This window comes from Hippichthys cyanospilos, chromosome 7 (genome assembly GCF_059441005.1).
Source record: "Hippichthys cyanospilos isolate Australia breed blue-spotted pipefish chromosome 7, RoL_Hcya_1.0, whole genome shotgun sequence".
NCBI lineage: Eukaryota > Metazoa > Chordata > Actinopteri > Syngnathiformes > Syngnathidae > Hippichthys > Hippichthys cyanospilos.
In genome coordinates, this window is record NC_142375.1 from 17536723 (window position 1) to 17549418 (window position 12696).

General features: G+C 38.8%; 1 protein-coding gene and 1 long non-coding RNA gene across 3 annotated transcripts in view; one reads left to right on the forward strand and one right to left on the reverse strand.

The window, feature by feature from the left end:
* Positions 1–11388, reverse strand: part of LOC148421372 (trinucleotide repeat-containing gene 6C protein-like) — a 42766-nt gene extending 31378 nt beyond the window's left edge. For both annotated transcript variants that reach the window (XM_088419277.1, XM_088419275.1), the window contains exons 1-3: positions 10683–11388; positions 1213–1313; positions 648–669 (exon numbers count right to left, since the gene is read on the reverse strand). In XM_088419277.1, the coding sequence (XP_088275403.1) occupies positions 648–669; positions 1213–1275 (85 nt within the window). In that variant the 5' untranslated portion in view covers positions 1276–1313; positions 10683–11388. The remainder of the gene's footprint in view (positions 1–647; positions 670–1212; positions 1314–10682) is intronic.
* LOC148421373 (uncharacterized) lies at positions 10462–11828 on the forward strand. Its single transcript, XR_015866115.1, has 3 exons — positions 10462–10825; positions 11208–11317; positions 11421–11828. It is a non-coding gene; the product is annotated as an uncharacterized LOC148421373 (long non-coding RNA).
* The last annotated feature ends 868 nt before the right edge of the window (positions 11829–12696 follow it).

Below are 12696 nucleotides of genomic sequence, written 5' to 3' on the forward strand. Positions count from 1 at the left end.
AGTCATATGACAGACCTGCAAGTGTGTTAGATAACCGACTCTTTAATGCTGATCCCACCAAGTCCATGTCATAATGAACTAGCTCACTTCATTCGCATGATAACCATGTACACTGTAGTGTATACTGTGCAGAAAGTGCTAATCCATTTAGCTTGCCCCTACAGAATAATAAAATATTCCTGTTTTGTAATCAGAAAGCAGAAAAATCTAATTAAAAAGAACCTCTAAATTAAAAGCCCACACAAATACCTTGTTTGTGTTTGCATTTAAATACAACACCAAGGTTAAGCGAGGACATAGTTTTACTCCCCCAACCTCCGTCCTGAGCCCACAGCTTAACGCCATTATTTCTCTATTCATCTCCCCACTGCCTGTTGTAGCCCCAACACACTGCTCTGTCAGGATGCCCTCTCGCTTCACTGCCTGCTGCTGCGGGCACACGAGACGTCATTCTGCATTTCACTTGACTGCGTGTGTGTTTTTGAGAGGCGGCGCACAAAATTGTGCATGTGTGCGCATACTGTATGTGTCCAATGGGGTTGGGCAAGGACACCAAAGTACATGTGTTTTATTTTGCAGATTTACATTAAACAATTCTAATGGAGTTTTTAAATTTTGAAATAAAAATGTCATTGACTGGTACTCACGTTTGGGTTTCTGTTCAGCAGCCTGCAGGAGAGAGAGAAATTGGTTTGCTTGAAATAAATGCATGAAATGAAATTTTTAAAAGTATTAGACTTGACTGACTGAGGATCTGACATATTTCCCATGGTGCAACAGAAAGAGATAGTCCTCAATTTTTCCACGTCTGAAGAATTTTTTTTCCCAAACACAAATATCAGTATTGAATATTAGAATAATTTATTAATGAAAAAAATCTCATAGATTTGTATTTGACATTTAAATGTATTTAAGTTACTGGTTCGTTCATTGTTTTAAAAAGTAAAACAATGATTAAACAAAAAACCCAATCAAAATAATTCCTGTTTAGAGGCTGAAACTAGATAATTTAGACAATTTTTCATTAACTAATGGCTCTAAATGATTATAATAAAAAAAAGTTGTTAATTTGACAATGATTTCATTGTCTATTAAATTTGGCACCTCTAAGTGTGTATAATACTGTTAATATTTTTCCTTGAATCCTCACTGACAACAAAAAACCGTTAGCAATATCTATTCATAGCTTCAGTGAATGCGAACGTGAATCACCTTCTTCTGAGCGATGTCCTTCTTGATCTTTTCTTCTTGTTTTTTCTTTTTCTTTTCTTCCATCAAATGGTTCTCCTTCTTGTTAAGCTTGCTTTTCTCAGCTGTAAAACAGGATCCAAAAATAGTCAAAAAACCTAGAATTCCAGGCTTTGATGAACCTTGTTCACATTATCTCAATTACAATGTACTGTACACAAAATTGACAAGTCATTGATGCAGTCATGGAATCAGTGCATGCATTCCAAACATATCTGTGAAAACTGGAAACCCTTTTCATTTGATTTATTTCATGCTGTGGAATGAGCACACACCGTGTCTGGAAAAAAGTTTCCAACGGCAAGATTCCCTTCATATGTAAATAGTCCTTGGCAGGTCTAAGGAATATTTTCCTTTCAGTCAAAAAGTATAAAAGAACGTTTATTAAAAAAAAAAAAAAAAAAGGGATACAAGGGTGAAAACTGACAACACAATATGAATTAGGAAGACAGATGAAGACAGCGAATAGCAAAAGTGAAAGTCATTCTAGAAGTGGAATTGACATAAGCGAGATGCTCGATCTTTGAGAGGTCTCCAAGGACAGTGCTAATGTCAACAATGTGACAGAATAATACATAATACTGGCTGTGTGAGTCAAACTTGCTGCATAGCTTACCCAAAGGCTAGAATGTGTTGTATTTCCTTTGTGACGGCTCTGGAAATGATTGGAAATATGACCTGGGTCTTGTGGACAGCTTATGTGTGTGTGTGTTTATATACTTGTTCTTTGTGTTCTAAGGACACAGAATATTTTCTCAGATCTGCTGATGCTTCTCTGTAAAATCAGTAATTTCCACGTGAGGGTGGGAGGATACCTTTGGTGCTCATGAATTTATCCGATCAAATGGGTGAATGAATATAGTTGCACATCACAAAGAGATCTAGTAAAGTCATAATATTTTTGGGCAAAACATTCCTAAAAGTAGGAATGCACCAAAATGAACAGATTTGGCAGAACTCAAACACCAACAATGAGAACCACTTGGCTGAAAAAAAAAAAAAACTCACATCGTAACGTCACAAGCAGAGGCCTGCATAGATCTGGACATGTGACCATTATTCCTGTCCAGATTTATGTTTATTCTTTAGTTTTTATTCATTGACCTATCAATTGCTAGAATGGAAGACAGAATCTGAGTTTATTCATTAGGTATTGTAAACACGCCTGACTAGATGGACCATTTATTGTAATTAAGTAATTTAACCACAATAAATCTCAATTTATTTATGTCAGCCTCAGCTTATATATAATGATAGGGAAGCCACATTATTTAGACATTTGCAGTTATCATTCAAAGCTCACGCAAAAGCTTGAGACTTGTGACGCATCATACAATGACAGTGTAATTGAATGGCTGTTTCTTAGCATCAGATGATTGAATATGACTTTTGTTTTGTTAATGTTGGTGGAGACGTTATGAGATGGCAAAAACAGAGTTGGGAGGAAGAGTAAAGCTAGGTGGTAGCATCCGCTTGTGCAAATGCCAACTTCCAAAGAGAAGCACAATACGGCCATTGCATTGATTTCCATGTATGTATATGTTTGGTGTAATTGTTTTGCAGTTGGCCTCTGTTGTCATGTGAAGTGATGTTGTTCGTCTTCCCTGGTAGGTCTTTTATTTTGCTTGCCCATAACCCCAAGAAAGAAGTGGAAGCTCAGATGAGCTCAAATCTTGACCCGTGAAAATGCTTGGGAATAGTTGCCAACCAAACGATGCCCCCTTTTGTCTCCTGTGTGCTTGTGGGAAATTAAAACAGTTTTTCACAACATAGTGATTTGGCTAAAATTGTTTCGGTTTTAATTGTCATTTCATCCCAAAACCAAAAATGCATTACTTTCTCATTTTCGGCCGAAAATATTTGGTGGCCGAAGCTTCCCTATCTAAAAGTGATTCTTCTAAAGCCTATTGCAACCCAACTACAATGGCAATTATGTTAACACATTCATTGACTGCTATAGACTTCAGAAATCCATTTGATTGGGCAGACAGTGAATAAGTTAACACATTCATGCCAGTCCAGTACAAATGAATTTTTGACTTATATAGCTATGAATGGCAGTGAATGAGTTAATGATTTATACAATCAGTCAAGTCAGTTTAAAATTATGCACAGCACAAGGGTGAATCCCAGACAAAGGAGTATCAACCTTATTTGTGCCTGCAAGAGATGCTGAATAGCACGCAGCAGCGTTCAGAGGTCATACTAATCTTTGGGAGCATAGTCAAAAGTGAATTAGCAATGCTAATATTGGCAGATGTGACATTGAAGACGGTGGAAGTTTGAAGGCGCAAACGAGGTCATCTTTACAATATAACTACAAAGCTGACTTATGGTGACAATTACAGCTTGGTGAATGTTAAATGTTTTTTTTTTTAAATTTAAATGAGAATTTGCTGAGAATTCTTACAACATAATTTCCATACCCATGCTGCCACTCACGGTTTCAGTACCCATGCTTCCGTTCAATGTTTCACTCTTATATCATCTGTCCTAACACTACATCTTTGATGATATCCAACTTGAGATTCAACTTTTCAATCTGCTGTTGATGCAAAACAATTTTTAGTGCACATGTGAGGAAAAGCACCCGACTTTATTGCGGGTGTTTTTCTTTTAAATATGACAGCAGGGACAGTTGGGTTTTTAGCTGACAAAGTAAATGCCAGGGTAGACTACCTCACATATTTTTACCTGTCTCTCTGCCTCTCTCTCTGTACTGCAGACACAAGCATCTAATCAGTGGTGAGCCAGTACTGAATAATTTGAATTTAACATACAAATTAAGTGCACCCTCTGAAGTCAAACACAATGGTCAACATCTGATGTATTAATATTCTTAAACAATGGACAATAGAAATCAAAATAATCTGCTTTGGGGTCAAAAGAAATGAGCTTTGTGGAAATTCCTGTGTATTTCCTTGTTTTTCTCCAGGGATATTCTGATTTTCTTGGCACCCCGAGTTTGAGACTGTATCAAAACCAATACCCAGAATTGATCTTGGGATGGATTTACGTGAAATCTGGACATGAATTATTTAAGAAGATTATTTTTAACTAATTATTTCCCGATATTTATATTTGGAACATTTAAATTGGATAGAATAGATGGACATCATGGGAGTGAGTGGCACAACTGTAGTCAACACAGTAAGGCAAAGCAAGCTGTCTGTAGAAAGATACACACAGTTAAGCCCAGAAAAAGCTTGACAAAGATGGCAGAGAAGCAGTGTGTCTGGTGCCTGTCTTTCTGTCAGTGATTCTGGGGAAAGGGAAGGGGGATAGAATGAGGTGGGCGGATGTGAGGACGAGTGGGGAAAAAACAGGCGGCGGATGAAAGCAGACACAGAACAACACCAATTAAGAACGACAGCCGCCGGAGAACCAGACAGGGCAAAAAAGGAGAGCTGAGGCTGAAAGTGGAAAAGACAGAAATAAGAATCCTCACTGGATAGTGAAGAAAGGAGGAAAAAAAGTGAAGTAAGCATGATAGAGGCTGGCAGACAATCGGAGGGAGTGAGAGAAGAGGCGGGGGTGGCAAGCACACAAATAACTATGTGCCTTGATTACTAATATGTATAGGCTGGGAGAAAGAAGAGTGAGACGGTGCACAGATGATAGAACCCTAAAGACCTGCTGCATTGCTACAGACAAGGACAATGTTAAAAAGCGAAGATGTTGCAGGGAAGACACAAAAGCTTGACATGTTTTGAATGGCACTAATCACAACACAGGGACATAATGTCGACAAAAAGTGAAGCAATACATTCCAACCGTTACACTATGTGGTAAACCTACTAGCTACCACTGTTACCGTTTAGCCAAACCAGAGAGTCTTGTGGGTTACAAAAAAGGAACATGATTTTCATTATAGAAGTAGAACAATGATGGGAGCAGAGATCACCTGTTTATTCTTATAAAATTGGAACCAGTGAAATCTAACACAAACTGTAGTGTGATAGCGACCGAATTAAGAGTTGGTTTTGTTTACAATGCAAAAACTAATGCAATGAAATGCAACAGTTAATCGACAATCAAATCAGTTACCAATTAATCGGTAATCAATTAATTGGCCAATAAAATTGGCCAAATGTTCAAAATTTCAGTCTGTCGACTAAAAATGTTTTCAGATTTCTTTACTCCTGTATGAAAGCAGATCTATCGTCATTGTGATGAATGAAAATTGATCATTTTCAAAATTGACATTAAATTCATAATTAATAATAATTCATCAGAAAAATAATGAAGCAAATAATAACTTCTAAAACAACCGTTAGTTGCGGCCCTAAAATACTGTATGGCTTAAGGATGTTCCTGTCCATTGGGAACTCTCCAAAGTATCTACTAGTGTGAGCTTTCAACTTAACATGAGGATCTGTGTGGAAAAAATAAATAAGCCAGTGAATTCAATGAGCAAAGTTGTTATTGTCGTTGTGAGCATTGTGCGCATACCAGCTTCGACTTATCCAAGTGTGTAAAAGGGGAAAAAAAAAACATTCTTTACTGCCACAAGACCAGATTTGATCAATGGAAGATGGGATTTGTTGACGTGGCTGAAGGTGGGCGGATAGTTGCAAGGAGGGAGAGGATAAAGTCCAACACAGAGGTAGAGAGACAGAGAGAGAGAGAAAGTTGGTGCTATAAATAACAGCTTTGAGGTTAGCACTCCCTATCTTTGCTGGGGAAGAAGCCAAGTTGAAATGAAACTTTAAACGCGGCAGCAGCTAATTAAGTGGGAAAACAGAATGGGACCGAGCAGGATGTCTGCCGCTGGTGCTCAAGCTGACAGAATTCAAGGAGATGTCAAGCCATTATAATTTTCCTTTTGGGCTGATTTGTGTTTGCAGGATTATTTAGAAGATGCATGATACAATTTTGAATGATTAAGAAATGAACACATTTTCCTGATTGATTGTGATAAGGATTGATTTTTTTTTATTAATTGTTTTTGAAATATAATTAATTGGGACAACCCCTGAACGCTGTGAAATCTTTTTAAGATGCATTATACTAATGTTAGCTGCAGCATGTTGCATTGTCTTGATGTTGCCATTGCTGTTCTTTAGTACTGTGCATGAAATGGTCGTAATAACTAGATCCAAATATGAAAAATGCGGTGCATGCAAAGACAAATGAGATAATCAGCCGAGGCAGACGGATCAAGGTTACTCTGACAGAATCCTGACATTGCACACACCAAAATGAACAATTGTCTGACAACTCACAACAATATGAGCAACAATCTTGAGCCTAAACAAGTGGACAGTTGATATTATGTTCATTTCTTAGAAAAATGTGCAAAGTCATTTGCGCTAACCGCATTATTGTAAACTCATTTTATTGTTGAACAACTCTCATTGTACTTATGACAAAAAATTGAAGGGTGGTCGTGTGCATTGATGTTTACATTTGAGATTCAATCTTCGAGGTATCAGAAGCACAGGCAGCTCAAATATGATAGACTGCAATGTCAGTAGCAGGTATAATGGCCACCTGGTTACACAATGCCGTGTTTTTTGCCTATTCAAAATACTGATTGTGTAAAGTCTAACCAACAACCATGCATTGAGTTAAATGTGCTGAAAAAACTAAAATTAAAAAAACGCATAAATCTATAGCCTTAACTCTAATCCCAGTAGAAGAGCAGGTGGCGTATGCTAGTGCTATTTCCACGTCCTTAACCGAGGGCTTTGGATGTGGTGTTGGGCTCAAGCCCTGTTACATAATAAGCAAGGCTGTCTAATGTTAGTTTGGAAATGAAAACGGGAACATTTAAATTGGATGTCCCGCATATTCCCCGTTAGGCTTCTTCCATGTGATGCCATGCTCCTTCCCACCGTGTCTCCAATTAGCCAACAAGAAAGCGAGGGAGGGAACTGGGCCCCAAATAAAGCCCCACACACTGAACATTCCCCTGGAGCCGTGCCAAGACTCACAAGCATCAGCTCGCCAGGTCCCAGCCGCCCCCCACGCTACTCCACCTCCATGCTTCATTGCTGACCTGGCTTACCCCTGCTGGGCCCCTTAAGCCCTGCCCCTTCCTTTGGCACATATGCTGGAGAAGGAGGCTTACAACAGGCAAGAAAAGTAAAATATGTAACCTCCCACAGGGTGAAAAAAAAAAAACAACAAAAAAACCCTGTGATATTCAGACTTTGCTTTAGCGTGTAGCAAATGTGATTTAGAGATGCAACAATGAATTCATTAAAACTAATTGATTACAAAAAATAATTATTCATGATTGATTAATCGTTTAGGGGCCTAAAATTGCACAAACGCTGGGAATTTCAGCCTCTCGACTGGAAATATTTCCATATTTCTTTAGTCCTGTAAGAAAGCAGACTTATAATAATTGTGTTAAATCAATAGTTAACATATGCAAACATTTGCTTTTTTTACTTTGAAAAAATTATTCACATTTTCATATCAAATCAAATGACTTTGCAATGTCCACTTGAAGAAAGGAATAGAATAGAAACTTAAGTGTTAATTAATCAGATTAATTGATTAACCAACAAAATAATTGGAAGAATAATTGATTATTAAAACAATCGTTAATTGCAGCACTAATGTGATATGGACAAATTTGTCATTTATAACTACATTTCAAAGACTGTTTTTTTCCCTCTTTTAAAAGAAAAAAAAATATATTGAACAAGTTCATCGAATAGCTCTTTGTGTTTCCCAAACTCATGTATTGATGAGAGAGCAGAATTACCATGGCAGATGTCCGTAAGCAAATCTACAGGTGACATCCTTAGAAGATAGCACAAAAAATCCCGGGGTTTCCAGATTATTACTGAAAACAACCGAATCTACAGTTATACTCCTCAATTATTTCAATGTCCACATCAAACTCAACTGACAGGCATTTATTTATTCTGCCCCCTACACTTGAAAATAGCCATCACAGTTTAGAGGAGGAGGTTAATAGCTTTTGACAGCCACAAATTGAAACCAGCTGATCCTGCTGTCAATGCCTCCCCACACTGGAGCAGCACCCTGTGGTGCTGTTAAGCGTGTTATCTATCAGTTCTGTGCCAGTTGTATGAAAGGCTTCATAATGACGGGCTCGGTAACCACCATGGTCAGGCCTGGGATAAGGTCAGTGATGAGGAGGAAAGGGGATAGACAACATAAGCCACTTTTCTGAAGCAGGACTAAGTGGGACTTAGTGGAGCCAACAGAAATGTCTCAAAGCACTTTTTGTTTGTTGGAACTTGGAGCGTCTTAAGGAATGGGCTGAATACGCTGCCAGAAATGGACAATATAAGAATTGCGGGATAGTGCGGTCGAGAATAAAGTGTATGACAACTCCTAAATTGGCATTTTGATGGTTACAACTTGAGGACTAGATGGGTTGCTGTGTATTATCAGTAAAAGGTCAGACAATAGAAAACAAACCTTGGGTATTATTTGCAACAAATTACTCAGATGTGCTCTGATAAGACATGACAGATAGTGGTTTTGTCCTTGAAGTAGTTAAAACATATACAGCACAAACAGCCTTCATCACAAGGGCGCTGCCAAGAAAAAGAAATCACAACACAACTGTGACTGATCTAATTTTTAACTCTTAAGTATGCAATAATATACTGCCGGAGATTAATTCATGTTCTTTTGCTTTGTAGTTGACAAACTGCAGAGAAAGCATTAACAAAACATGCAAGCCTTTTCTCCTATCAGAGGCAGTCTGTCAGAGGATTCCCTTGAAATAATTCAAGCCTCAGCTGGCCACGGGATGACTACTGTTTTTGAGGATGTCCCATATTTAATTCCTAGATGGTTTAAACTTAATAACTTAACATGGTTTGATTGCAATATGATTATTAAACAAAGACAAAATGGAATGCATATTTTTGCCAGAACCATCAGAGGTGCTTCAGCTTTTACTAGTTTGCTGTCTAAACACATTTGCAAACATCTGACTTTTACTAGGGAAAACAATGATTTGATACATTACAGACCATTATGAGAGATATAAACATAACTAGTATGAAATTATTTGCAGCTTACGTATGAATAACTGTATGTGTTCGACAGACTGATGGAATGTCACATTTTTGCACCACTCAATCTCATTAAGAATGCCATAAAAAGGGGGACTGCCACACCGTAACGTCTCAATGGCAGCCACAGCCGCTAAATTTGAGCTGTAATAATTAATCATAAATGTAGAAGAATTTTTATCCACTTGGGCGGCTTGCTCATATGGGTGTTTCGTATGCTTGGAAGCCCGATTGTGAAGGACTTACAGCAGATTCCCTTTTGTCAACAAGTGTAGGCTCCATCTCCTCCCTCTATTCTCTAGTTTATGGGCAGAAGAGGGCCCCTGCAACATCTTTTCACAGCCACCTTTTTATTTGCTACACGTCAGCCTTTGGGAGAGACTGGCGGTTGTCTAAACGGGAGGAAACTATTCTCTGGAAGAAAACAAGTTGTGTGTATGTGCATCTGTGAGCCAGCTGGGTGTTGAGGGGCATGCGGGAGGCACCTCATGACCTGATTAGCAACCGCAAGGCATTAACCAACTGCCAGGACCTCGAGGTTGGCCAAAAAAAATGCTTGCACACGCCAGTAAAAGAGCATTGAGGCTGGAGAAATGCATTCCATTGCTACACATGTCTGTGTGTTCTTGACATTTTTTTTTAACACATGGCACTGGTGTGTGACGATTAAGATAAGACATTTCTGACAGACAATGACAGAGAGAGGGGCTGGGGAGGTTGAAATTGAACAGGAAATTGTGTACTTCAATTAAGACATGTCGGAGAGGTATTAAAAGCTGTACTTGGGCGCCTGGGGATGCAGGAAAGGGGGGGGGGGGGGTTGCAATGCAATGGAAGGCGATAGTTCAATCAGTATCTGGAGTCGAGGTGGGGGAATGGAGGATGAGCGGGATGGACATGTTTAATAATGTTCTTGGAATTAGTGTAGGGGAATGTACAAGATACAGGATGTATCGCAGCTACATTAACCAAGGGCAGATTACACTATTGTATAAAGGCAATTTTCAAAACATAAGAAGGCTGCCATCAGGCCAATGCATTCACTTATCATCCCATAAGAAGCACCCCCCTAAAAAGCATTTGACACTTAATACGAATGCAATGCCTTCTAAGCTATGAAAAAGAAACTATTCACATGTGCAGAATGTTCTCTAGTCCTCTTTAACCAATCACAGAAGAGCTGTGATATAACACTAAAGTTTCAGGTCCAATGTCATCGTACACTGATTTATTATGTTTAATGTAGTGCAGCTGCACACCATACCACAAATAACATTTAGTATCGCATCGTTTCTTATTTACGGGGGAATCTCGATGAAAACCAACACAATTAGCATTTGGTGAAACACCAAATAACAGTTAATAATCATACGAGGACTTAAAATCAAAGAGAGAGAGAGAGAGAGACAATGATTATAAACTTACCTTGCGTTAAACACGGCTTGGGCAGCTTGAAATCAATCCTCGGTGTCCTCTCCAAAGTTACCCGTAAATCGATGGAGCAGATTCAGTCAAGACTTGGCAGCTTCGCCGGCGGCCGCCGTAGCAGCTTGGTGACAGGACGCGAGGTAAACAACGCACCCCTCCTCAACCACATATACAAAACCACATTTTTTGCAATGTGTAGCTAGAGGGTAACATTAAAAAAATGGCGCAAAAATATGAAGGCTAAAACGCCATATGTGATAAGGGGCGGGGGAGGAGGCGTAGGCAGTAACAACAAAAACAAACGATACGAATAAAAATGACCTTGTAAAACGCAGCTAGAATCTTGTCAACATTGGTAGTTAGAAGTTGATCCTCGAAAAGCCTCGAGGAAAAAAAAAAATGTCGCAGGTTTTATTTGTCCGAGCTAGCCGAAAGCCGTCAGAAAGCCAGCCGGCCAACTTGGTTTAAAGTGCAAAAAAAAAAAAAGAAAAGAAAAAAAAGATTTTTTTTTTTTTCTTTTAGGTGACCAGCGGGACGACTTGTGACGCGCCGGCTACCGCAAATGTAAAGTGAGAAGCGACTCCGGGAAAATACATTCTGCGAGGGTCCAGACGGCGCAGAGCACGGTCATGGTAGGCGTTTCAGTGAGCTCTCGGCGTCAATGGTCTCGCAGCCATTTTGTTCAGACTAGCAAACACCGCAGTGTCGCATCTCTCATCCTCCCCCGGAGAGCAGCCAGACACCAGGAAGCGGCACAGGAAACGTCACTCCCAGCCAGCCAATCGAGAGATGCGAGGAAACTCTGCATCCCGCCCACAGAGCTGGGGACCAAGCAGTGTTGGATGGATACCCTACAGTTACTTTACATGAACATAAAAATGTGGCACACCACCAGGGACACTATCACAGTACATTTCTTTTAGCTCTTTTTCTGTTTCAACCTCCATCTCAATATTTGTAAGCACAAACTGCAGCAATAATCAAGCCATCCATTCATCCACCCATTAACTGGTTATATTTGTGCAAGTCATACAGTAAGTAGGTTTTATTCGCTTCAAGAGCCCACATCAAGGGGAAAATTTCACTGTCTTTGATTTATTCGCCAATTTCATATGGATAAACTATTTTTTGACCCTTTGATAATCTGGCAGAAGTCATTTTTTGACAAACTGCATATTTAGAGAATAATAAAATGATCTGACTTTGCTGACTAATTAGCTGTTTGAATCTGCACATGAGATAGAAGTAGACTAGGACATACTTGTAGGACACAAAGGCAAAGTAACGGATAACAACATGTCATTATCTAATAAATCATTTATGTATTTATTTTTAAGTCCTGACATTCAATCCCACGCTTATGTATATCTTTCTTAAATTGTTTCAAGTGTTTGGCTAAAACATTGTCCGAAAACAGCTGGTACTAAATGAATTAAATACTGCATTAAGTATTAATTGATTACTTTATCCATTACAGCAATAGATTATTTTAGGTAAATTTTAGTTAACTAAAAAAGAAAGAAAAACTGCACAAACTGCGGAATTTGGTGGGCCACTGCCCTAGATCAATGATGCCACTGGGCGAATATATTTTAATGCCAAAGTATGGAATTTAGGTTTGACTTAGCATATCAGTGCATCATGTTTGCTTACTGGTTAGCATTTCTGTCTCACAAATTGTGAACCAAATGAGGACAAGCAGGATTGAAAATAAACGGATGGATAACACTTTTCATTCTTGTACTTCCCACCTGCGGACACACATTCATTGTACGTATTTGAAAAAAGTGACACACTCTTTTATTAAACTCGCAGTTTTTGTTTACCACTGTAAAGCGAGCGAGTCTTTCATGGCATACACAATATTTTAGAAATGTATTACTGAGGAGGAGGACATCTGTGCAGGCAATCTCACCTTTATTTTCATTTGCATGAAATGGTGCCACAATGTCATAGCTTAGATAAAAATATTACCAATGTAATATTAGTCTGTATTTCTCACCAGATACAG